Here is a 26,684-nt window from a genome sequence, read left to right on the forward strand (position 1 = left end):
CCCTACTGGCCCCAGATGAGCACTGAAAAATTAGACCATGGCACCTATTTCAGTGAAACTGATCTTGCATAGGCATATTTTCAAATTGCCTTAGATCCATCATCATAAGCTTACCTAGTTCTCAATACGCAATATTGCCTCTACAATTATAATCAATTGCTCTTTTAGAGTCTTATCAGCCTGTTCCACATTCCAACATTTTAAGGATCAGTTGATAAAAGGTATTGCAAACTGTGCCACACAGCTTGATGATAACTGTTTGAAGTGGTGACTTCCACTTTCCACCTTCATGTCGTTGAGCTCTTCTTCCAGAGGCTGGCAGAGAAAGGACTCAAATGCATCCTGCACAAGTGTTCTTTTACACAACTGTCCTTGACATATTTAGGGTTCAAACTCTAGGGCAATGGACTTGAACTGACAGAAGTTTATGTTGTGTCAATCAACAACATGCAGCCACCCACAAATGTAAAAGCCAAGTGGTTCTGTGTAACAAACTATATAAAGTCTTCTGGGTTGTTAGGCAACATTGTATTTCTTCAGACAACATTTCAACCCCTCTGCTGGGATTTTCTTCAGGGTACTGTGCTGTCCACTGTAGACTGGACACCACAATATTCTGAAGATCCCAGCAGAAGGGTCAAAACATTGATTGATTGAGGAAATATGATGTGGCCTAAGAACCCAGAAGATTCAGTGAGAACAGCCACAAGAGCCTGCAACTTACATAAATTATAATGGCAACTTCATTGCAAACCTAGCAGAACTCTCTCACCCACTGAACCAGCTAGGATGCCAAGTCAAACATTTCAAATGGCCACCTCACTGTCAACACATTCTGCTGGCTTTCAAAAATTGTTTTAAATGGGCACTGTGATTGACAAAATATTTTCCTGGTCTCTCGCTGGTAGCAGCAACTGATGCCTCCCCACACATTAAAGACACAGCCCTATCCCAATGGCAGAGAGCATATGATTGCATATGCTTCTAAGACCTTAACCGCCATCCAGCAACACTACTCAGAAACTGAAAGGGAGTCCCTAGCTATCATATAAGCAGTTCATAAATTTAAATTATTTCTTTATAGATGCAAATTTCATCTTGTCATGGACCATTGCTCACTATCTCTGTCAATAAATATTGCTTACCAGACCGAACTGCCCATCACCTCTTGTGCTAAGTGCCGTATTTGTCTAGTTTTCATTATTCTATAAACTACCAGGCAGCGACGTTACACACTAATGTAGATGTGGTGTCCTGATTTCCGATGGGATCAGACCCAGTTCTGACAAGCACAAATTGGTGCGTTTCCAGCTTGATTCAACTATTTCAGCTTTCCCCCTAACATTACGCGACACAGCGGATGCCACCTGCAAGGAATTGACATTTCACCACCTCTCACTTTGTGCAACACGAGTGCCCTGACACATCTGATTTTCACTCGTACTGGCCAAAGTAATGTCATCTGCATCTAAATCAAAGGGTTCTATTCTGGGCCTTGGATGATGGCCACTGCCACGTCACAATTCTGCCCTCTATGGCTGGCGACATTCCATTTGTCGGGCCCATCAAGCTGTGCGTTCCCAGTGTCTCTCTCCCTGGCTCATTTTTGGCCTCCATGTGGTTAGTTGTGACTGATTTCTTGTCTCACTTTTCTCTTGTATTCTGCATGTCCCTCATCACTTTTGCTGTTATTGCTGCCTTGGAAAAAACTTTGCTCTTGTGGCACCCTGCATACTTTGGTTCCACACAATGGGGCGACATCCACCTCTCATGACTTTTGAATGTTTTTATGCCTGTAATGGGACTTAACACCTTTGTACTGTGCCTGTTCATCCACTATCCAATACTTGTACAGAAAGCTTTATCTGCACCTTCAAAACCCAGCTTCACAACGAAGTGATGTCCAACACTGCACCCAATTCTCTTTGTAGTTTTGTGGCAACCCGACTGAAGGCCACAGGCTGGTGGTGAGGTTCAGAGCACTCACTGCACTCTTCGAAATACTGGCCTCCTGCCAGGGCACATTGTCACCACAGTCTTCCACTTTTGGGTAGGTGCACTGGTGTGGGAGAGCAAATTCAGACATCACCCAAGGTGGATCCACAGGATGATCTTCAACCACCATACATCCATGATGTATACCATGGTCTCTGCCACCCTCTTCCACAGCCCACCCATTTGTTTTTCCACTGCCAGCATATCGTCTAACTTGCACTGAGCCTTGTCCTTCTGCAGTGACATCCAGGGACACTGATCTGCTGCCCTTCCCAGTTGTGGCTTTGCCAGACTACCAGCTTCTTCTCCCCCAGCAGTTGCTGCTGGGAAGAGGGAATACAAGACAGCCCAGGGCCTGAGGCTGTTGTAATTCGATCACTGGTGTGGGCTGATCAATCTATCAATTAAATTTACAGAGCTTACTTCTGGACTTTGTATAGTGCATGAACTGGACTCTGACTAGAATACTTACTCAAAATAGCTTGCACTGCTCCGACAAGTGTACTGTAGTATCCGTTAGTTTTGAGTGTAGCTTACTTTTACAAAAATTTTTATCTCTAATCATTGCGCTTCCTATAATAGGTGTTTATTAGTCTGTGTGCAGCATCCCCATTACCCTCTTTCAATTTCATCATCCCTATACATCTTCTACATCCATTCTATGGCTTTTATAAATTTCTGGTGACTTATTTGGTTGCTGTTCACTTTCAACATTTTGGATATTTCTTTATTAACTCTAATATCTCAGCTATTATCCATGGCCAGCTCTTTTCTACCTTTTTCAATTCTAGTACCTCTTCTGCTATATTTAGTACACTTCTTTTTAATGCCATTCCGTCAGTTTCCCACACTAATAGCCACCTTGAAGAGTCTTACTTCTGTTCTCATGTACCCTTCCAAGGCAATCTTTGTTTTTAATTTTTGCCAACTTGTCAAACTCCTTCTAATCCAACTGCTTTAAACTTCTTGAATGTCAACTGGAACTTCATTAATATTCAGTTACGTTCATTATCAAAATAAACATCTGGATAACTTTGGATGCCTTTAATTTTCTAGTCTATCTGATATCTTCGTTAATCTCAAAACCTCTTCCACATATATTCCCTTCTCAACAGTTCCACATTAGGTATTAGTTAATTTTCTGCTTAAGAGTCCTAACTGGAACAGTTTTATACAAGATAGCAATATGTAGGCCAGATTTTATTAAGGACATGACAACAACTTCTTCGTCGACCTAAGGGGAGAACGGTTTGAGGCTGAAAAAAAAGCAAATCTAATATACAGCATTTGTAGGTTTACAGAACTCTTTTGACAATGTTGATTGGACTACACATGATTAAATATTGAAGGTAGTAGGGATAAAACACAGCGGGTAAAAGGTTATTTACGATACGTATAGAAACCAGACTGCAGTTCTAACAGTTGAAGGACATGTAAGGAAAGCAGTGGCTGAGAAGGGAGGAACAGTGTTTCAGCCTATCCCTGTTATTCAATCTGTACGTTGAGCAAGCAGTAACAGAAACCAAGGAGAAATCTAGATAGGAAATTAAAGTTCAAGCAGTCTGAATAAAAACTTTGAGATTTGGCAATGGCATTATAATTCTGTCAGACAGCAAAGGACTTGGAGGAGTAGTTGAATGGAATGGACAGTCTTCAAAGCAGGGAATAAGATGAGCATTAATAAAAGCAAAATAAGGGCAATGGGATATAGTTGAATTAAATCAGGTGATGCTGAGGAATGAAATTATGAGATGAGACACTAAAAGTAGTAGATGAATTTTGAAATCTGGGCAGTAAAATAACTGATGGTAGCTGAAGTAGAGGGGATATAAAATGAAGACTGGCAATGGTGAGAAAAGTATTTCTGAAGAAGAGAAATTTGTTAACATAGGATAAAGATCTAAGTGTTAAAAAGTCTTTTATGGAGGTATTTATCTGAAGTGTAGTCTTGTACAGAATGGATGATAAGCATTGAAGATGGGAACAGAAGCTTTTGAAATATGGTGCTATAGAAGCAAGGTGAAGATTAGATGAGTGACTCAAGTAACTAATGAGCAGGCACTGAAATGGATCATGGACAAAAGATATTTGTGCCATAACGTGACAAAAGGAGGGATCTGTTGACTAGGACACATCCTGAGACCTGAAGGAATCATCAATTTGTTAATGGAGTTAAGTTTTAGGGGTAAAATTTGTAGGAGATAAAGACTTTAATGAAGCATGAAGATTCAAATGGATGTAGGTTCCAGTAGTTATTTGGAGATGAAGAGGCTTGCACAGCATAACATTGCCTGGAGAGCTGCTTCAAACCAGTCTTAACAACTGTAGTTCTCATACAGATAAGGGTTTAAAACACTTCCAAAGCACTTTTAAACTTCCCCTCTCAGTGTATACTCTCATTGTTGGTGGCATCTGTACTGATGGGAATGAAAAGTGTTACACCATGGAGCACCAGTTCAATATTTAATAAGCTTTGTGAAGATGTTCACCATACAAAAGCTATCAAGTGACTGAACTTTCATTCTGTTCAGAATTTATATCCATAATCAATGTCAAGTGTGACCCCAATGAGCACGAGTATACTCTTGTATTCATTATGCATGGAAGTAAACAGTCTCTAAATGTCATGTAGAAGAATTTCTTGGCATGCCTGAAAAACATGGTGTCAGTTCATGAAGACTGCAGGCCAGAAGGTGGTATATGTCTTCTCATCACTTCCCAGACGTGCTCTATGGGGGACAAACCAGGGGACCAGACTTGCATTCAAGGATATCTACATTTGTCAACACATTTGTGGCGTGAACTGCAGTGTGTGGTCTTGCATTATTCTGCTGGAATATACCATTTGGTACCCTAGTCATGAAGCATATGACAAGAGTGTTTACTATTCTGGGCACATACTGTCACGCATCTGGTCTCCTTTCAACAATTACTAAATCAATATTGCTGTCATAAACAATAACTCCCCACACCATGATTCTCCAGAGATTGGAGGCATGTGGAACCTTTCACCAGCTCATTTACAGACACATTTGCACCACTCTTACTGATACATGCTGAAGTGAGACTCATCACTGAACATCAAAGAATGTCGTTAAATGTCACAAGTGACTGACTCTACACCATGCAAGTCTTTTGTTGTTTGCAAAATGGTTCCAGTGGTGAATGACGCACTTGAGATCTTAATCCAGATTCCAGTAATCTGTTCCTGAAGGTTTGAAGTTATGAGCTTCCTGGGACCTCTACCTGGGTTTCCACTATTGTCATGTCTATTTGTAGGAGCTAGTTTATAAGTCCTACAATCTGCTAGTGGTGTAGTCTTTCTGGAAGGACCAATGCCTATCTACTCTTCTTGGCAGACACTTGGCCTGGGAACATCTCGTCACCACTCATTTTACAGTCATTGTACAACAGCCTGTGTGATTTATCAGTATGATGCTGCTATGTCTCTCAGGCCAATGATTTGAACTTTCTCAATGCCGAAAAGATGGCAATATGTTGCACATGCCCATCCTCTGGGGTAGTTGTGTTGCGATCTCCACCTGAAAAATCCCAGTAATATTAGACATACACTCAACAGCCACCATGTACTAACATTATTCTTCATCAGTGGAAAAAGTGTGTTTGAGCACTGAAAATGCGCTCGCATAAGGATGTTACTTTAATTCTTTAATTGATATATCCCACAGGCATGGAAATATTAGAGTATAAGTTTGTAATTAGTTGTCGAGGTGTTCATGGAGTCATCGTATATTGTGAGAGGAGATTGAAGTAAAATCTCTTCACCACTAATAAAACATTCTCGGATTTCAAGCAGCGTGAAGTGGTTTACTGCCCACGAGCTTTCAGCAGAGATCTCCTCTGCCACTGTCAAGTGGATGACTGTTGTGTGGTTGTCATTGCCATGCTTATATAGTCGTCGTCACTCGTGATGTCACTGGTGCTCGGTCCCGCACCATATATGGTAATGTTTTGGCCATGTGACTGCCGGGCCAGGTTCAACTCCCTCAACACCGGATTCCATGCTGTACTCATGTGCAATCCAACGTCTCCATGGAAGGTTGTGTCAGAAATTATAATAACAATACAACAATACAATACAGTTTATCACGCTATCCCAGAAGCCATTAGCCCGTTTAATAATACATGTCACATCGAATGCAATTCGGTGTCCGTTTTCCAAAGGATGTTCTGCTACAGCTGACTTTTCAGGACAGCGCAGACGGTAACACCTTTCTTGTCCTATGTGGCGCTGTTCAATAGTGTGAACAGTCTGGCCAACATAGAGCTGCCCACATCCACACGGTATCTTGTAAATTCCTGGTGTTCTGAGGCCTACATCATCTTTCACAGATTTCGTTAGTTGCCAGAGGCCTGAAGATTGTGTCTATTTTATGCCTCTTCAGGAGTCGACTAATCTTCCCTGTTGTCGAACCACAAAACGATAAGAATGCAAACTGCTTGGTGTCTTCTTCCTTTGAGGCTTGGATGACACTGCTTGTGAGATCTGTTTGTTGTTGCGCTTTCCTTAAAAACTTTGCATAAGTGGCTCAATTCTCTCGGTAAGTTATGTGCGTCTGAGAAGGTTTCAGCTCAATGTACTAAGGTCCTCAGAACTGACTGTTTCTGTTCTGTGCTGGGTGATGGAAGCTGGTGGCGTGCAGATACTGATGCGTGTGGGTGGGTTTGCGGTAAACGCTATGACCTAGAGATCCATTGGGTTTAAGACGGACAAGCACGGCAGGAAACCCTCCTTCTCTACTTCCATTGTGAAGTTGATGTGGTTGTGGATGCTGTTGAGGTGCTCCAGGAACTCTTCTAACTTTCCTTGACCATGTGGCCAAATGACGAAGGTATCGTAGACATAGCAATAAAATCGCTGGAAGAGACTACTATTAAGAACCTCTTCCCCAAGGCACCAAGACTGCCCACGTTCTATGGTCTGCCGAAGGTGCATAAGGACACACCGTTGAGGCCGATAGTGAATACCATTGGATCGCTGACCTATAAACCTGCCAAACATCTGGCCAGACTCCTCTCTACGCAAGGTGGACACCATTGTCATCAATCGGATTAAAGGTCTGCAACTTGCTGAAGGGGATATTACGGTTAGCTTTGATTTGGTTTCTTTATTCATGTGTTTCCCTATCACAGACTCTATTGACTTGTTGTCCCAGCTCTTTGACGACACCATCGTGGATTTATTTAAGCACACTCTGACATTATCATATTTCTTACATGATGAAATATATTTTAACCAAACTGACGGCGTGGCGATGGGAGGTCCATTAGCTCCAGTAGTAGCCAACCTCTTTAAGGAGCATTTCGAAGGCATCGCCTTGGACATGGCTCCTGCAAAGCCAAGCTGTTTTTATCACTACATCGATGATACCTTCTTCATTTGGCCACATGAACAAGGAAAGTTAGAAGAGTTCCTGGAGCACCTCAACAGCATCCACGACCACATCAGCTTCACAATGGAAGTAGAGAAGGAGGGTTCCCTGCCGTTCTTGGACGTGCTTGTCTGTCGTAAACCCAATGGATCTCTAGGTCATATCATTTACCGCAAACCCACCCACACAGATCAGTATTTGCACGCCACCAGCTTCCATCACCTAGCACAGAACAGAAACAGTCAGTTTTGAGGACCTCAGTACATCGAGCTGAAACTGTCTCAGACGCTGAAAACTTGCCAAGAGAATTGAGCCACTTACGTAAAGTTTTTAAGGAAAATGGTTACAACAACAAACAGAGCTCACAAGCAGTGTCATCCAAGCCTCAAAGAAATAAGACCTCTGAAGAAGACACCAAGCAGGTTGCATTCTTACCGTTTTGTGGTTCAACAAAAGGGAAGATTAGTCTCGAAGAGACATAAAATAGACACAATCTTCAGGCCTCGGGCGAAGATCCACCAACTAATGAAATCTGTGAAAGACAATGTAGGCCTCTGAACACCAGGAATTTACAAGATACCGTGTGGGTGTGGGCAGTTCTATGTCAGCCAGACTGTTCGCACTATTGAACAGTGCCACATAGAACATGAAAGGTGTTACCATCTCCGCTATCCTGAAAAGTCAGCTGCAGCAGAATACGTTCTGGAAAACGGACACAGAATTGCATTCGATGAGACGTCTATTATTAAACGGACTAATGGCTTCTGGGGTAGCATGATGAGGCCATAGAATTAGAATTTCTGACACCACCTTCAATAGCAACGATGGATTGCACCTGAGTACAGCGTAGGATCCGGTGTTGAGGGAGTTGAAGGGGGCCCGGCGGTCGCGCGGCCAAAACATTACCATATATGGCGTGGGACCGAGCACCAGTGACATCGCAAGCGACAGCGCAGCTATATAAGCACGGCAACAACAACCACACGACAAGTAATCCACTTGACAATGACAGAGGAGATTTCTGCCAAAAGCTCGTGGGCCGTAAACCACTTGACGTGGCTTGAATCCCGAGAATGTTTTAATTAATGGATATTGCTGCGAAAGCATGCATTCGTACTTTCCACCACTGTTTGTGCTGTATCCCTCAATGGTGTTTGTAGAACACCATTGACCAGTATGGCAGATGACAGGTATAAGCGTTTATTCCCAGACATCCTCCTAGTTGACTCCCACACTTTTGCTTGTGGTGGCGAAAATTCAATTCCCTTTACTCTCCAATGTGTATGACTTTGGCCTCCACCTTCCAAAAAGTTTTGTAGTTCTGTTCACTTAGTCTATTCTTAAACCTATGTGGTGCCACTTGGCTGTCCCTAATTATGGGCCAATTTGCCTTATTCCACCAAGACAGATTTTTCTTTAGGTACACCAGAAAATATTTGTACTTAGTCATCAGTGGCATGTAACCCCTTCTATACAATTTTACAGGATATAAAAGCTTATGAAATTAGCTTTTGGTTTCTACAAGTTATAATTTCAATACCTCTAAAAGAGGGAACACATTGGCTTTGCTTACCTGGGTTGGTGGAAGTCATTGCAAGCTCGACACGACAACCTGCTAAACTCACCTGCCTACCGTTAACTACACAAATTCATCCCACACCGAGTTCCTACTGGCAACAAAACGTTTGCTGTAAGATAAACGAAACAGGACAGGGAAAAGGTAGGTTAGCCTGTAAATAAGTATGCAACTAGTATGATAAAAACAAGTATACTGTTGAAGCCTTATGGTCTCCAATGAAGTCGGCATAAACAAGTTTCACACATTGCTCAAAGTAATCCAAGGAACCTTTATGGAAGCCAATTCAGAATAATTGTCTTCCCACCATATTTTCTGAGAACTCACAAAACCCATGAAAAATTAATCACACAAGCAAAAGTTAAGTACTTGCTTCAACAGATTCCTGTTAAAATATTCCTACCACGTGAGACTTTACTCATAAAATGCCTGGTACTGAAACACTGCTTTTGCTTCATATTAATATAGAATTCTCCACTTTTTTTACAGATGGATTCGCAACTAGATAGCCATCAGTGAATGTCTATAGAGCACAGAAAAATTCGCACAACAAGCTAGTGAATGTCATCGTGAAAGACGAAGAGATGTTCACAATACCAAAAGTCACTTCCTATGCAATTTGACATATTTCGCTTGTTAAAGACAACCAAAGTTCTGTCATACTTTTCTACACCTCTCAGAACGAAGCACCAAAAGCAACATGGTCTGCTCTCACTTGACCCTCAAGACTATCTATTCTGAACAAGTGGCTAGCTCTGTAAGTAAACTTTCTACCATACGTCAGTTTTCTTATGTAACACAATATAATCCATTTTACAAGTACAAAATGTGACAAACGCTTATTCTCAATCAAATCAATCATTATGAAGATTGTATTATGTCTGCTTGTCTTTCAAATATTACAATTCTTGAGGAATTATTCTTTAAGCTCCCCACTTCACTTCATGGAAATGGACGTGTTCACTCCTCCCAACCCAGGGGTTTTCCTTTACTTAACACTTTTGCTGCGGCTGACGCTTATAAGCGTCACAAGAAGCCACGAGCCAGTGTGGCTGATGCTTATAAGCATCCGCACTCACTGGCGGATTACTCAGTCTAGTTGCAGCGTCTAAGCTAGCATCAAAGCATATTGTTCATAATGGTGGCTAATGAACCGACACCTGGTCCTTCCAATGTGAAAAGGAGCAGTAAAAGTGTTAAATTGACAGAGGAACAGTTACTTAGTGTACTAAACGACAGTGATTTTCTGTGTAGTGAGGACGAGGCATACCACGGAGATTGTCGTTTAGAGGCTGCAGAAGAATTTCAGAGTGACGATAGCGTGGAAGCACAGCTTTCGAATCTGTTTCGTGACAGCTCGGCTAGTAAATTGACGACCTCTATTAGAGCCAATCTTAAAAATGTGCATTTGAAGTAAAAATTTCAAATGAATCCAGTTTCCTTTCCCCTTTTTTTCCTTCATAAGAATTTGTGTTTTGGAACCAAAATTTTTCCTGAATGCGGTGGATTTGTTGCTTGTTTGAATTGTATTTTTTGTTACATTATCAACAAATCACGAACATTTGAATGATGCTTGTGACCCCTATAGATGTCAGACAGCAATCAGACTTTACAACATGACCACAATACAGTCGAAGCTTATTTGAAGTAATGCATCTAAGGCGTCATCATTAAGTCAGTATAGAACATGATCCTACAGATCTTACAAGGTCCTGACATTAGCCTGTAGCTCAGGTGTGCTTAGGAGCATCGGCTCCGAGCGGTACCTGCCGTTTTAGAATGTTACCGGCCCGCACTCGCACGTTGCCGGGCCGCACTGGAGAGTTGCGCGCCAGCACCAATGCCGCAGCGAAAGTGTTAAACTGCATCTTACTTCTCTCTAAACTGGAAGTGTGTACACACACACACACACACACACAAAAAGGTGTGTTCAAGGTTCAAGGATCCACAGTAGCACCTCCATGTGGAACCTCTTCCTGCTCTCTCAGCAACTTATGGCACCCTGTCCACCACAGCCTCTGCCCACTGGAATATTCTGCCTCATTACCCTTCAGAACAATGGGAAACATGGCTCCTGTGGTCATCTATGAATTTTGCCACTTCACTACTTTTAAAATTAAATAGCATCCAAACCATTGGTCTGAATACGATGTTGATAGCAACACCAAACACACAATTATCAGCTGCATGTTATCAAACACAAGAAACAATTATTTCCTTAACTAATCCCAAACTATTGACACCTGGGAAGTGAAACATCACTGCCACACCTCAGGCATGACAGATCACATTTCCCACTGGTTGTTTTCTCTTGTACACATGTATTATGTTCCCCAATCATTGATGCTGAAAACACTGCATAATATTTCGGACATACAGACGGACTTTCAAAAGTATGTACTCAGCTTTTATGCATTCAGGCAGCACAGATGAAGTGAGTTATTCTCCAGCAGTGTATGAACATAACTAGATTTCATTGGCTTTATCATTAAAGTACAATTGTGTAAACTTATAATTTATGCAAGAACACCAGTAATTTGTCCTACATCCTTTTCTACCGGTATGTAAAGTGGAGACATTTTCAGGAACACAGCTCCTTCTCCCTTTATTTGTTTGCATGATTGCACAATAAGTTTCCTTCCCAAACTGACGTATTTGTCCAAGGGCTTCTGTTACATAACTGACACTTAAGTTCCACATAAATAAAAAGATCATGGCACCACTCTACTTGAAAGGATCTTGCAGGAATATCAGTCCAAGTATAAACAGGAAAAGTGACACTTGGTGCCTCAGACATACTATTAGCAAGATACAGTGACTTGTATCAAATGTTATGTTAACACACACACACACACACACACACACACACACACACACACACACACACACACACACACACACACACACACACACACCCAAATGAAAGCGTTGGTATGTTGATAAGAGACAATAAAAAACACACACACACACAAATTTCAAGCTTTTGCAACCCACGGTTGCTTCATCAGGAAAGAGGGAAGGAGAGGGAAAGATGAAAGGATGTGGGTTTTAAGGGAGAGGGTAAGGAGTCATTCCAATCCCGGGAGTGGAAAGACTTACATTACCATATACAGACAAGCAGACATTGTAAAGGCAAAGAGTTTGAGCAGAGATGTCAGTCGAGGTGGAAGTACAGAGGCAAAGATGTTACTGAGTGACAAGTGATGTACGAGGGGCGGCAACCTGAAATTACCGGAGATTGGGGCCAGGTGGGTAACGGGAAGATAGGATATATTGAAGAGCAAGTTCCCATCCCCAGAGTTCTGATAGGTTGGTGTTAGTGGGAAGTATCCAGATAACCCGGACGGTGTAACACTGTGCCAAGATGTGCTGGCCGTGCACCAAGGCATGTTTAGCCACAGGGTGATCCTCATTACCAACAAACACTGTCTGCCTGTGTCCATTCATGTGAATGGACAGTTTGTTGCTGGTCATTCCCACATAGAACGCTTCACAGTGTAGGCATGTCAGTTGGTAAATCACGTGGGTGCTTTCACATGTGGCTCTGCCTTTGATCGTGTACAACTTCCGGGTTACAGGAATGGAGTAGGTGGTGGTGGGAGGGTGCATGGGACAGGTCTTACACCGGGGGCGGTTACAAGGGTGGGAGCCAGGGGGTAGGGAAGGTGGTTTGGGAATTTCATAGGGATGAACCAAGAGGTTACGAAGGTTAGGTGGATGACGTCCAGGGCCTCGCTGCGATGGAGCACTTCCTTTCATGCCAATCACCTGCTACCCTACCTAAAACCTCTTTCCTCATTACCTTAGCCAGCTTATCCTGACTCACAACTACTTCACTTTTGAAGGCCAGACATACCAACACACGAAGGGAACAGCCATGGATACCAGGATGGCCCCCTTGTACGCCAACCAATTTATGGGTCGCTTAGAGGAAGCCTTCTTGGTTACCCAAGCCTGCCAACCCAAAGTTTGGTACAGATTTATTGATGACATCTTTATGATCTGGACTCACAGTGAAGAAAAATTCCAGAATTTCCTCTCCAACCTCAACTCCTTTGGTTCCATCAGATTCACCTGGTTCTACTCCAAATCCCATGCCACTTTCCTTGACATTGACCTCCATCTGTCCAATGGCAAGCTTCACACATCCGTCCACATCAAACCCACCAACAAGCAACAGTAACTCCATTTTGACAGCTGCCACCCACTCCATATCAAATAGTCGCATCCCTGCAGCTTAGGTCTTCGTGGCAAACGAATCTGCTCCAGTCCTGAATCCCTGAACCATTACACCAATAACCTGAAAACAGCTTTCGCATCCCGCAACTACCCTCCAGACCTGGTACAGAAGCAAATAGCTAGAGCCACTTCCTCATCCCCTCAAACCCAGAACCTCCCAAAGAAGAACCCCAAAAGTGCCCCACTTGTGACAGGATACTTTCCAGGACTGGATCACACTTTGAATGTGGCTCTCCAACAGGGATACGACTTCCTTAAATCCTACCCTGAAATGAGATCCATCCTTCATGAAATCCTCCTCACTCCACCAAGTGTCTTTCCGCCGTCCACCTAACCTTCGTAACCTCTTAGTTCATCCCTATGAAATCCCCAAACTACCTTCCCTACCCTCTGGCTCCTACCCTTGTAACCGCCCCCGGTGTAAGACCTATCCCATGCACCCTCCCACCACCACCTACTCCAGTCCTGTAACCTGGAAGTCGTACACGATCAAAGGCAGAGCCACGTGTGGAAGCACCCACGTGATTTACCAACTGACATGCCTACACTGTGAAGCGTTCTATGTGGGAATGACCAGCAGCAAACTGTCCATTCGCATGAACAGGCACAGGCAGACACTGTTTGTTGGTAATGAGGATCACCCTGTGGCTAAACATGCCTTGGTGCACGGCCAGCACATCTTGGCACAGTGTTACACCATCCGGGTTATCTGGATACTTCCCACTGACACCAACCTATCAGAACTCCGGAGATGGGAACTTGCCCTTCAATATATCCTCTCTTCCGGTTACCCATCTGGCCTCAACCTCCGCTAATTTCAAGTTGCCGCCCCTCGTACATCACTTGTCACTCAACATCATCTTTGCCTCTGTACTTCCGCCTCGACTGACATCTCTGCACAACTCTTTGCCTTTACAATGTCTGCTTGTGTCTGTATCTGTGCGGATGGATATATGTGTGTGTGTGTGTGTGTGTGTGTGTGTGTGTGTGTGTGTGTGTGTGTGTGTGTGTGTGTGTGCGCGCGCGCGCGCGAGGGTATACCTGTCCCTTTTTCCCCTAAGGTAAGTCTTTCCGCTCCCGAGATTGGAATGACGCCTTACCCTCTCCCTTAAAACCTACATCCTTTCGTCTTTCCCTCTCCTTCCCTCTTTCCTGATGAAGCAACTGTAGGTTGTGAAAGCTTGAAATTTGTGTGTGTGTTTTATTTTATTGTCTCCTATCAACATACCAACACTTTCGCTTGGTAAGTTACAGCATCTTCATTTTTATATATTTTTCCCACGTGGAATGTTTCCCTCTATTATATATATAAGATGATGTGACTTACCAAACAAAAGTGCTGGCTTGTTGGTAGACACACAAACATACACATATTTTTCCCACATGGAATGTTTCCCTCTATATTTTTCATGTTCACTTTTTGCCTTGCCTTGCCATTTAAAGCACAATTTAAATGTGCTGGTTCTGTTGTTTTCTAATTATCCTCAGCTGATTATTTCAAAATGCATGTGTGTTCTGTGACATGTATATTTGCCTGTTGAGTACCATGAAAAATGTAAAACAGACTGTATTTTCAACTGCAAACTACATTCGGTCTTTTTACAAATTTCAGTGGTAGTACTGTTGTTCTGACAATCATACCCTTAATTTCAGTATATATTTTAGGGAATCTTCCCAAATTTATGAGTGTCATGTGCAATGTACTTCCATAGTGCATTTTAAAAACAAAAGCTGATTTGGAAAAATGTTTCATCTTAATCACAGTGAAGTTACTTATATAACTGGTGTGACATTACCACCTGTTTCCACTTGTTAATCAGTTTGTTCCAAGGAATGGCTTCAAAATTTATGATCAAGGTCGAAACATAGTTCTTATGAAATCTACTACCAGGGCGTAATAGTGTGTTCTACGAATATTATAATGTTCCATTTTGTTTCCTCTTTCAATAGCAATGTACACTGCCCATGTCTGTCATAAATGTACACTATTAAGGAGTTTATAAGTGAGAATAACCTTGACAAAACCAAAGTTTGAAATTTACAGTTCCATGTAGGTTCAGAGCACTGATAAATTTTATTCCAGGGCTTTCTCTTGTTACAACAGAAAATCACTTTCTTGAGTATTAATTACTTCAATTCTTCAGGCGACTTAAAATATTACCAATCATGATGCTGAAGAAGAAGCTAAGATAATCAATTTTAATTTGTAGCTAAGTGATAGAACAGTGACAAGTGGGAAAAAATCGTTTTATTAATAATTTTGGGAAAAACAGGAGCAAAGGTCTAAGGAGGTGTGATATTCACAATTAGGGTTTCGTTTGGAAAAAAATAAAATAAATAAAACAGGACAAAGGTTAGATCATAAAAGTCACTCATCACATCGTATACATTTTGGACAGAAAATATATAATTGCACCAGTGGTTTTGCTGCTATAATTGATATCTTTTTAATGACTCTGAGGAAGTTATTGCCACGAGGCATAGCTCCTGTAATGAAGTGAAGGGAAATATTTGTTGTTTGTTTTTTGATTTTCTGTTCTACTGTTCAGTTAACAGCACCTGTAGCAGTGGAAGATTTTTTTAAATATTTTTTTTATAATGCAGTCAGTTGCTAAATCAACGGCCACAGCTATGTTTTAAATAGATAACTATATATTCCAGAATATTTTTATTTTATGCCTCTTATTGGGATGGTTTACCAGAGGCAAAAACTATACGAATTAATTATCAATGAACTTTAGTGCTCAGGATCTGAGGTCAACTACCTTTAAATAAATTGTAGCCTATGTTAAAATTAGCATTTTGTCCATAGTGGTGTCATTGAAATCAAATCCTTTCTTCCACTGCAACAGGGATTGCAGAAAGAATGCAGTGAAACAGCTACCTGCTATACATCACACACACTTTAAATAAAGGAAAACAAAAAATTTAAACTGAGTTAACTCTGTCAGTTATACAACTCTCAACTTCTGCCAGCTATAAGTACATATTTCACTGTTCTGGTGTCAGAAGACACAGAAGTTCAATGTGCGTCAGAGCGGATGGACTTTGATACCCACTAGGTGATCTCTGTGCTCTGATGAGCGCCTGTGCTACAAGCCTTGCCATGCGACTGCTCCACTCCCCGTACCTTGTGAAGTCCGCGGCCAGTCGTGTTTCATGCATTCATGTATTTAGGTGGCCGTGCGGCACTACCCCAGCAGTCTAGTACTCGCCGTAGTTCACATGTGCATCTCAGCCATAGTGCGTTCCAGTTCTCTGTGTCGATACATACTGTTGTTGGAGTGTTCCTGCGTTGTTGTTGTTGTCGTCGTCTTGCCATGTTTATCACCTCAGTTCTTGATTACTTGCCTCGTGTTGAGTCCTGGTCAGTCGTAAAGTCTGTCACCCCCTACTTGTTCGTATTTTCATCGTTAGCAATACCTCCAGCAGCTCCCCCGCCTGGCAGCTTTGCATCTCCATTCCCTTCCATGCGTTGCTCGCCAGTCGCTCATGGCTATAACAACTGTTCCTTTTCTCTGCCCAATGGTTTGTTAGCTCAATACTTTCCTTCATTTTTCTGCTCTGTGTTGCTTCTACCTTCCTGATAAACTTCATTGTTGCACTGAAAACAAGGCAGTGAACTAGAGCACACTTTCAGCTCACACGATAATTACAAGGGGGAGGGGGGACACTATTCTGTTTACCTCTTTCACAACCATGGAATACATATGTTCCACGATTCGTTGTGAGAGAACATTTAAGAATTTGCTGCATGTTATTGTTCTGTATCAATTTCCCACAATAAATGCAATCCTGCTAATTGTTTGAACAATTTGTATAGTTACAGCTTCCACTTGTAGGTTATGCTGCCTTCAAGTTTCATTGTTAACCATTTGCTCTCCTCTGCTCGTGTTGTCAGACCGTATTAGTCCGCACTTGCACATACGCAACCCTATGAACAGATTTGCGAAGTGGGCTGCTGTCATGCCTTACCAGACACACACTGTAATGAGAGTTCGAAACTTGGAGAGATTTTCTGTCCACTGGTGTGTGTGTGTGTGTGTGTGTGTGTGTGTGTGAGAGAGAGAGAGAGAGAGAGAGAGTCGCAGCCATCTTCTGAAACCCCAGATATCCAGATATGTTTAGGAAAAAACCCTGTATGCCCCATCCTTTCCCATATTGGAAAAAGAAACAGTGGAAAAATACTTCTTTCATACAGTTACTTCCAACTGTGGCATTAATTAAAATGGCCATATATTAATGTATTTCACTAAGAAAAAAAAGAAGGAACTGATAATGAAGGGGTTGAAGTCACATCTGGAGTAATTGTCAGGAAGTAAGGAAAAATATATTGAGGGGGAGAGAAGGTGGATTCAGTCCATGGTGCTCGTAATTTGGAGTTCAGTGTTTTATTGCTGCAGTACTACTTAACTACATTCACCAAGTTGACACAATAATATGGAAACAATATGACAGAAATAATATGAACAGCCGAATGAAAGACGAGACAAAAAATATGTAGCAATACAGGAGAAACACACAATGTAGTTAACTTTAGAAAAAAAATATTGCATACATGTTATTACAGAATGCTTTTTAGCACTGTGAGTCTCATGTGTTACAGCTTACTTAATGTGTATTTCATTGTTGTTGAGTGAGCATTCAAGGCTTTATTTAATGGGTTTTTGCATTCTTGAAATAAACAATCTGACTGGCAACTGCCAAGCAGACTAGCAGTCAATAGGTACGGCTTTTCTTCACAACACGTATGGGGATTTGAAATTTTGGACTTCTTTCCAGATGACAGTACAATTTTCATCATATGACAAAGCTTCTCATTAAATTACACATTTTGCAGTGACAACAGAGGGTCACATAAGCAAACAGTAACAGTTTATGGAGTGCCTACTGGATCCAGAGAAAAACAATACAAATAAATGCACGCAATATTTGAATCTAACAAGTACAACAATGTACATCTTTCTGCATTAGTATAGTCACTCAATATAACTGAAGAAGAAAAAAACAATAATACTGAACCATATTACACCATTCATTTTGAAAATTCAGGTTCTTAAAAAAATCAACTTCAAAACTTGTGCAAAACACTACTTCCTATGTATATTTTAAGCCCAATGACAATTTCATTGTTACTCTAACATTCACCACATGGAAAACAGTTGCTTACACATAGATCGCTTATGCTATTAAGTTATAACAGTGCACATGAAGTCATTTAGTGATAACCTGACTTACTCCAGAAAGAAGAGACAATTTTTATATTTGTAACTGCAAAAAGAAGGCCTCTAAACCTCAGCACGATGTCAGATTTCTTGTAAAATATGCTGGGATTCACATGTAGAGATATCAAGACCATATGCACCCTAAATCGGTACTATTTTAATATCAGTAAAATAGTTTCAGTATTCAACTGAGTTTTAATACCATGGCACTTCAGTTGCCTAAAGGGAAACTGATAATTACCAGTGTAAAACATAGCTCTGTTCACATTTAAACTAAGTATAGTTTAATCAAAAGTAGTACTACAAAAAAAACTGGCAATTGATGTAGACTTCTTAGGCTTTTAACTTAGTGAAATCTAAAATACTCTTTTGTCATCTCATAAACTGCAAGTTTTCCTGAACCACTGAGACAGAAAGCCAACAAACTGCAGAAGTCTATTTGCTGACAATAGTCACAGTATAATCTATCTGAAAGCCACAGTATAGTCAATCTACCAAAGTTTTGATTTCCAAAGACACTGTTTAGCTGACACTGCAGGCAGTCACATGTATAAACCTTTGAACTAAACACACACTATGGAAGTTGATTACTTGAATCACAGTGCATTTCAGTTTATTGCACTCAGAATCATTTGAGGACTATTTGATTTCTATTTAATGAAACCAGCTTGTGCTTGTTTGACAGGTCTGAAATTGTGTTCTCCACTTTTTGTCAATACTGGTGTCTGTGATACCTGGAAAGAGAGATTTCAAATCTTTGCAAAGTACGACATCACCCATCAAAATGTTGTTCTTGCAATTATACGCTCTTCAAAATGTCTCATGCAGTGTTTGAGTAGTTACAGGCGGCATCCCAGTTACTGCACGTATAGTGTAGCATTTCGCTTAGGCTCTACATGTACAGGAAATCAACATGAGATACACACTTTTTAGTTTTCAGTATCAACTATAAAGCTGAAATTTGAGTACAATCTGTAACAAAAACCTGGAGAAGAGAGCTGTGTGGCACTACACAAACTTATCTTGACCAACAATTCATAATACTACTATTGTTAGTCCATTAATTTGGAAATTTCAAATTCATTAAGTTGTAACAATTATGCAAAACAACATAGGGAAGTGACCTACTTAATTACATCAGTTTCTTCTTCATTTAACTGCAATGGAGAGTTTCTGAGTACATACAGGTATTTACAGCCAATTCTTGGAAAAACACAGTACTATCAGATTTTAATTCAGTAACATAATACTGTGCTACTGACACTACAGGATGGATTTTTTCCTTAAATTCCACTTTGTAGAATTTGATCATGTAAAAAGAGATTAATATTTTTCTTCTGTACAGATTTGTGGTGTTTCAGACTTTTCCATTCATTCATTCATAACTTATTGTGGACACTGACTCTTATCCGATGTTCTACAACTAGCTTTTTGCGTTCAAAATTCTCTGTGCTCACTTGTAATAACAGAGTTGATGGTTTGTCTATTTGTTTGGCTTAATAGTTTACTGTACACCTACATATGCCAGATCTCAGAAAAAGCAACAGCTGAGTAAGCGAGACTGAAATGCAACATTCGTTCACTGATGCATCATGTTCCGCAAACTCCCTCATGAATGAGAATGTTCATAAATGAGAAACAATTCGAGTTACACTACTTCTGTGAAACATGGTAACAAAAATTGCCACTAGTGTGAATCTACTCATGCTGTGAATTACTTCCAAAGTTTTTAATTGGTAGTGAATGCAGACATAACGTGTATAGCACTCCGTCTTCAGGCCACGAGTGGCCTACCGGGACCATCCGACCGCCGTGTCATCCTCGGTGGAGGATGCAGATAGGAGGGGCGTGGGGTCAGCACACCGCTCTCCCGGTCGTAAGATGGTATTCTTGACCAAAGCCGCAACTATCCAGTAGAGTAGCTCCTCAATTGGCATCACAAGGCTGAGTGCATCCCGAAAAATGGCAACAGCGCATGGCGACCTGGATAGTCACCCACCCAAGTGCCGACCAAGCCCGACAGCGCTCAACTTCGGTGATCACGCGGAAACCGGTGGATCCACTGCGGCAAGGCCGTTGCCCCATAATGTATATAGACAGACGACAATTTTTGGAAAGGGGTAACTGATTATTTCAGTCACAGTTGTAATTTACTATAGGTAATTGTTGGTTTTGGTTGTTATCAGCTATCGTTAGAGATTTCAGCTTAGTTTCAGCATAACATGTCAACTCAGTTGCCAGGTATTGCTGCCTGAATATTAGAATACTATACAGTAATTCTGAGGTAATCATAAACAACAACGAAGTTTATGTGCTGCACTGGAACGAGTCTGAAAAAGATTTGAAAATGGCTAGAAATACACTAATCGCCTATTATAAATCATAAATGTGGCGGGCAACTTTAATTTTTTTAAAATTACGTTATATATCAGAGTTTTGTGTATATTAGAACAAAAACAGCTACTTTTTAAAAAAAGTTGTGACTATTGCTCTGCCATACTCAGTTTCTATGTTTCAGATCCCTAGAAAGTAACAGGAAATCTATCAAATAATATTTTTGCTTCTGGTATTGTGGTTGAGGATTTAAATGTTCATCACAAATTCATTCTTATAATTTATCATAAATAAAATTAAGGAAATAAATATATTAGCACTTAAGTTTACACAATATTCTTACTGCACACTGTTGTAAAATGGTATTTTACTATCAATATGTTGACAGTAAATGCACTGACAGTCTGCTTGAATCAGTGTATGTGCATCCAGAAAGTATAGATTACTCCCAATCGAAGAAAAACAAATCAACTAGATGGGAACTTATAAGTAAGACTCCAATGATTTCTACTAACTTTCTTCACCATTTTCAATGAAACTGACTGATGAAATGTTTTAGGGTCTCCAACCACATTGATGATCCTGTTTTACACACAATGTAACTGTCAACTACTTCATAAGTATTAAATAAAAATTCAATTTATATTATAGTGTTTGATGACTGCATAGTGTGGTTCCGTTTGAACATTCAGCTGTCACAATATGTTTGTCACATAATGTGTTATTCGAACTAACCATACCAATATGAAAAATATGTTGATGTCAAAAGTTGTTCTGCAGCATCATTATTCATGAGTTCATTCATTCTGTTAAAGAAGCTTCAGGGCACTAACTATCACAAGCTTATTTTAAGTAGTAAGTGTACAATCAAAGCACAAATGATTAGCAATTATAGAAGTTCTCTCTCTTTTAACATGGTACATAAAACTACATGTACTGTTTATTGTCTGAACCCAGAAGGGCCATGCTATCACTGGTTGGATGCCAGGGATAATTCTGTTTTTGTGTCCAGTTCTCTGACAAGATTCTTGACAAATAGAATGGGCCCACAGGAAAGAGTGACAAACCAGAAAATAAAGTACCATTTATGCCTCACTTCAAAAACAAGAGAATCAAAAGATAATGAGAACCACTGTATCTGCAACATGAGATTATACAGCTGAAACTGAAGTCATTGCTTTAATAATCCAACTATTGATGAATCAGTTACATATTTGCACATTCATATTCCATTTAGTATCCCTTAATCTGGCAGCTTACAGATGCAAAACTGCAATGAATTTAGTTTAGTGACACCGTTAAGCTGAGGCATCACTGTATACAAATCTCTGTCTACAACAATCTACATGTATCACATTTTCCAATACCTAAGCAGCACAGTTTCAATTTTCTATTCCACTGAGAAATTAATGGTTCACTGACAAACCTTTTTGAGCAATAATAAACCTTTACTTCTGTAGATTTACAACATAATTAAAAAAAAAAAGAAAAAAAACACTGTTGGAAATACTTTTACAACTCATCTTATAATCAAATATCTTTAAATTACTGGTAGTACAACATTCCTAAAAAAGAATTCAGAATATTCCATCAATGAAAAGTAACAAAACATTGGTTCTTACGTCCTGAAGGCTAAACAGAAATGGAAGTCAGAATCATTCACTTGACACAGAGAAATAATAGCATGTCATTAACATCCCTTAGTAATTTCTTTCTTGAAGGTACTACGATGGAACAACGATGAAAAGGCTATTAACCTTCACTAAAAGGGTTTTTCCTCTTCTTCAAGAAATTTATCTGTTCATACATGATAAATGTTATGTAATCCAAACCTTAGAACATGTAACCTGAAACTCATTTGGTACTTACAGTCAATTAAATGAAAATGTCTGAAGCTTAATGCCAGAATGTATGTTGAAAAGGTTCTACCAAAATTGCCTGAAATCTGCATTTATAGGAAATTTTAAGACATCTGTAGGAAAAGCAAACAAATTACATCCGACAGAAATTAACAAATCATATATGCAAGGTAATATTTAATTAATAAATTTATTTCGCACTGTGTATACAAGAAACAAAACCATCAAAAAGGACTGACTAGACTCAACAACTGGTTTATCCTGCAACTAAAGGGAATGAGATGTGGATAAAAGATCTGTTGTTGCAATCCATGTTGGATAAAGAAACATGATCATCCAATTAATTCATGTCACAGAACAGGATAAACATTAACTCAGCACATTTTTTTTTCAGTTGTACATTATTAATAAATAATATGTCCAGAGATAGTGTACTGCTGTTTTTATGAAACTTTGTTCGCAATGCCCTCTTCACATAAAATTGATACTTACATCACGGGTCAGTCTCTGCAGCATCTTGGGCAAATTCAACTAATCCAACTTCACGACTGAGCTGCCTTGTCACAATATCGTTTCCCTCAAGTTTCTGACGCAGTCTGCGCACTTCAAGGTAAAGCTCAGCATTTTCATGTATCAAGAAACTGTTACGTTTCATAACCTGTAATAAATATAAAATGAGTACTACTGTATACAGAAATGTTTTCCACTCCTGTTTCAACTGGATGCAAGTGATATAACACACTGTAGTAATAATCCTGTTACCTTATGTTTTTCTTACTATCTTGTTTGGAAGAAAAACCTGTTTATCTCATTTTGTTTTGTACTTTGTCAAAAACTCAGACTTTTAAAGGTACAAAATCTGACCCTACTTCTGAATAACAGGTGGAGAAAAACAAAAAAATAACATGTATAACCATATGTAACACTAAATTAGGCAACAACATTGCCAGCTTTCAAAGGGCTGCCAACAGGCTTTTTCGCTGTTGCTGTTTTAACCTTGTGTTTCTTACTTTCACAATGCTGAATGAACTGTGCTTCAGAGTTTAATGTTAAATTACATGGCTGGCAATAATAATAACCAGATGGTGTTCTATAAATAGAATAGTCTTTTCCCACCGAACTCTGTGTGCCATCTTCATTCTGTATCACACTTGCAAGAATTGAATCTGACTGAGTAGCCTGTGGAGTTGTACTTGTCACAGTTGATCTCTGTTTATTTGCAGTTTCTGCTTTTCTGTGTTTCGCACCCCGTAAGTGCATATCCAACTGGTCTTGTGAAGTGGCGGCCACTTTACAAAGTTCACAGAAAAACTTCTTGGTTTTCTGAATTGGCGAATCTGGTTCAGGTGCTTTAAGCACTAGTGGATCTGCATTTGACCATGGCTGAAACTGTGTACCAATCCCAAATCTTCCCGTCTGATCATTAGTAGGAACTGCACACTGTTCTACCTTTGCTTTCGCTGCAGCATGGCCTGCAAGTGCTCTTCGATGATTGCGTCCCATGTAGTGCTGCTCCGCATGTGCAGTTGACGTAAGGGCAACATTACATACTTCACAGAAGGAAACATCTGGAACGCTTTTCTTTGGCGGGCCATCTTTAAACTGTTTTGGCAATGGCTCTCCAGTCTCCTTTGACCAGTTCAATAAGAAACTATGAACTTTCTTTTCATGCTGCCTCCCTGAGTAATGCATCTTTGCTTGTACAGTTGAATTTACTGAAACTGAACACAGTTCACAGGTGAGAGGACCAAATTTCTGGGTTAATTCTTTGGGTAATCCAGAAGAGCTATCCGACTCTTTTTCAGAGGGCCTTTTTCTGTGTGTTTTATTAGGCATGTTGACGTCCTCTGAAGTACAGGACTTCTCTTCCATGTCATCTCGTACAACAGGCTCAGTGGGCCCTGTCTCTTCTTTCACAGTGGGTGTTTTTAATTGAGAAGGCTCTTCTTCCGCAGTCGGTATGGTGGCAGATGTAGAGTTATCATTGACTTCCAGATTTCTTCGTTGCAATGAAGTGCTCTGTGACACTGCCCTGTACTGTGCAGCTGGCGATGCATGTTGTCGATGTGCGTGGTTACGAAATTTGGGGGGAGGAGGTGGAAGTAAAAATGGTAAATGCGGCGGGCGCTGGAAGGGGCGCTGATCTGGCGGCTTTAAGAAGCGGTTCTGTACTGGCCGAACAACTGGGCTGCTTCCTGCGGGTTCATACCTTTTCGGTGCCTGCGAGAGAGGAGGTGGAGGTGGTGGCATGAAAGAAGGCCGAGGAAGAGGGGGTGGTGGCGGCGGTGGAGGTAAGCACAATGGTTCCATTTTCGCAGCACTTGACCGGAACGCCTGCATTTCGTATTCTTCGCTGTTCATTTATGTTTGTAAGTTTTCCTCAAAACTTCTATGATTATCATTTTTCTTGTGCACTCGAAGTTCGAGTTTCACATTTTGTCTTCCCTAAGCAACGTATAAACAAATTCCGCTGCGTATATGGTTTCCCGCCGATCCCGTCTTAAACTTAACTAACCAAACGTAACAAACTATGATCGGCAGCAATTCGGCACAACACAGAAAATTCAACTTCAAACAATTCTCACACATATACACTCTAAACAAGGACCTAAGACAACACTACACCATTTAGCTACTAAATAGTTCAATACGCATTCCGCCATATTGCACATTTCTGCTGCTACTCTCTTCTTATATGAAACCGCATTTAAACCACCATCTTTGGTTTACAAACAATAAACATGACGAGCAACTAAAACGAGTACCACACAACTGGCGTTTCACTAAAATCGACCGATTGAAGTAAGAGGTGAATGTAAACATTAGACTTGGCCACAGGTCAATTTATGTTACACAATTTTTATTTGGTATCCATATTCATTGGCTATCTCACTCATTACCATATTAGCACCTTTCAGCTTAACTAGCCGTCGGGCTACGTTCCAAACCAATTTATCACCACAACCAAATAGACCAATTTCAACCGAACGTGAGTTATATCGTACTTCCTGGCGACTCAAATACGAATCGAGACCCAGTTTATTATGATAGTTACGAGCGGGAAAGGTAGCGGCTCAAGTATAACAATACTGATGCTGAACGCACGAACAGTTTTTCAGTACCAGTGAGATGACTGACAATAACAATAATTTGTTATCATGATTCTGCAATCATAATACCCATAATATTGACAGCCTTGGAATAGTGTTATTGACTGCACTCCCATCTAAAACTTGCAGAATAACTGAGATTGCAAGTGATTGCAAGTGAAATACCATTAATGCACATCAGTGTCACAAAAATGCTCGAATTCTACAATGAGTTTACCTTGACTTACACAATTACACACATTTCTAATTTATAACAAAGTATTCGACAGGTAGATAATTACACGGATTGCGATTTAACAGTCATTTCTGATACATTTCCTCGCGTGGTGCCCATAATTACATGTCACGCCTTCTCTCCATGAATATTATCCTAGTAAAAACCTTTGTGGTTGACTGGCTCGGGGTCAGCTGAAGAAGGGGATACAACCCATCGGCTTTGATCAATGGCGTCATAGTTCACTAAAACACATTAATTTCTTTATTTTCGAGCCACAGATAACAAACCGGTTATCTTCTGTGGCGAGGCGTCATCACTGTAAACCAATATAAATGAATGTGTTTTTAAAAGACGGGGCTAGACAAAGCCTACGGATTTTGGTGCTTGTATTAATTTAAATCATTTGTTTGTTCCGATTCATTTGGTACTTATTTACACTGTTTAGTAAGTTTGAGATATCTGGGAAGATTTTTTTCATTCTGGACATTTTTTGCTTTTGTACGGGATAAAAATTTAACGTATGTCGACTTTTCCGCTTTCGCTAGCACTAGTATCCTACTCTGCAGCTGACCTATGTAGATCAACTGAAGTAAATATATATAGATTTTACAGGTGTAGCTTTCTTTGTCTCCCTATTACAAGTATCCTATTTTTCAGTTGATACTAGTACTAGCGAAGGTGGAAACACCGACATACATAAAATCTGCATACCATACTTCAGTTGACCTATATTGGT

The 26,684-nt window shown here is 40.4% G+C and overlaps 1 protein-coding gene across 2 annotated transcripts; it reads right to left on the bottom strand.

The window, feature by feature from the left end:
- Positions 1 to 5,400: 5,400 nt before the first annotated feature.
- LOC126175062 (zinc finger protein 346-like) lies at positions 5,401 to 25,324 on the bottom strand. Of its 2 annotated transcripts, none has more exons than XM_049921584.1 (3): positions 23,384 to 25,324; positions 23,114 to 23,279; positions 5,401 to 5,537 (listed from the first exon to the last, which is right to left on the bottom strand). In XM_049921584.1, exon 1 carries the CDS (start codon positions 24,980 to 24,982, stop codon positions 23,552 to 23,554), a length of 1,431 nt encoding a protein of 476 aa, XP_049777541.1. In that variant the 5' UTR covers positions 24,983 to 25,324; the 3' UTR covers positions 5,401 to 5,537; positions 23,114 to 23,279; positions 23,384 to 23,551. The 2 variants fall into 2 exon arrangements, with proteins under 2 accessions (XP_049777541.1, XP_049777540.1); XM_049921583.1 differs by lacking the exon at positions 5,401 to 5,537 and adding an exon at positions 17,576 to 19,162.
- Between the last annotated feature and the right edge of the window lie 1,360 nt (positions 25,325 to 26,684).

Source organism: Schistocerca cancellata, chromosome 3, assembly GCF_023864275.1.
Source record: "Schistocerca cancellata isolate TAMUIC-IGC-003103 chromosome 3, iqSchCanc2.1, whole genome shotgun sequence".
Classification (NCBI taxonomy): Eukaryota; Metazoa; Arthropoda; class Insecta; order Orthoptera; family Acrididae; genus Schistocerca; species Schistocerca cancellata.

Bases quoted from the DNA above. Each gene is read 5' to 3' on its own strand.
- LOC126175062 (XM_049921584.1), bottom strand. From the start codon at position 24,982: ATGAACAGCGAAGAATACGAAATGCAGGCGTTCCGGTCAAGTGCTGCG.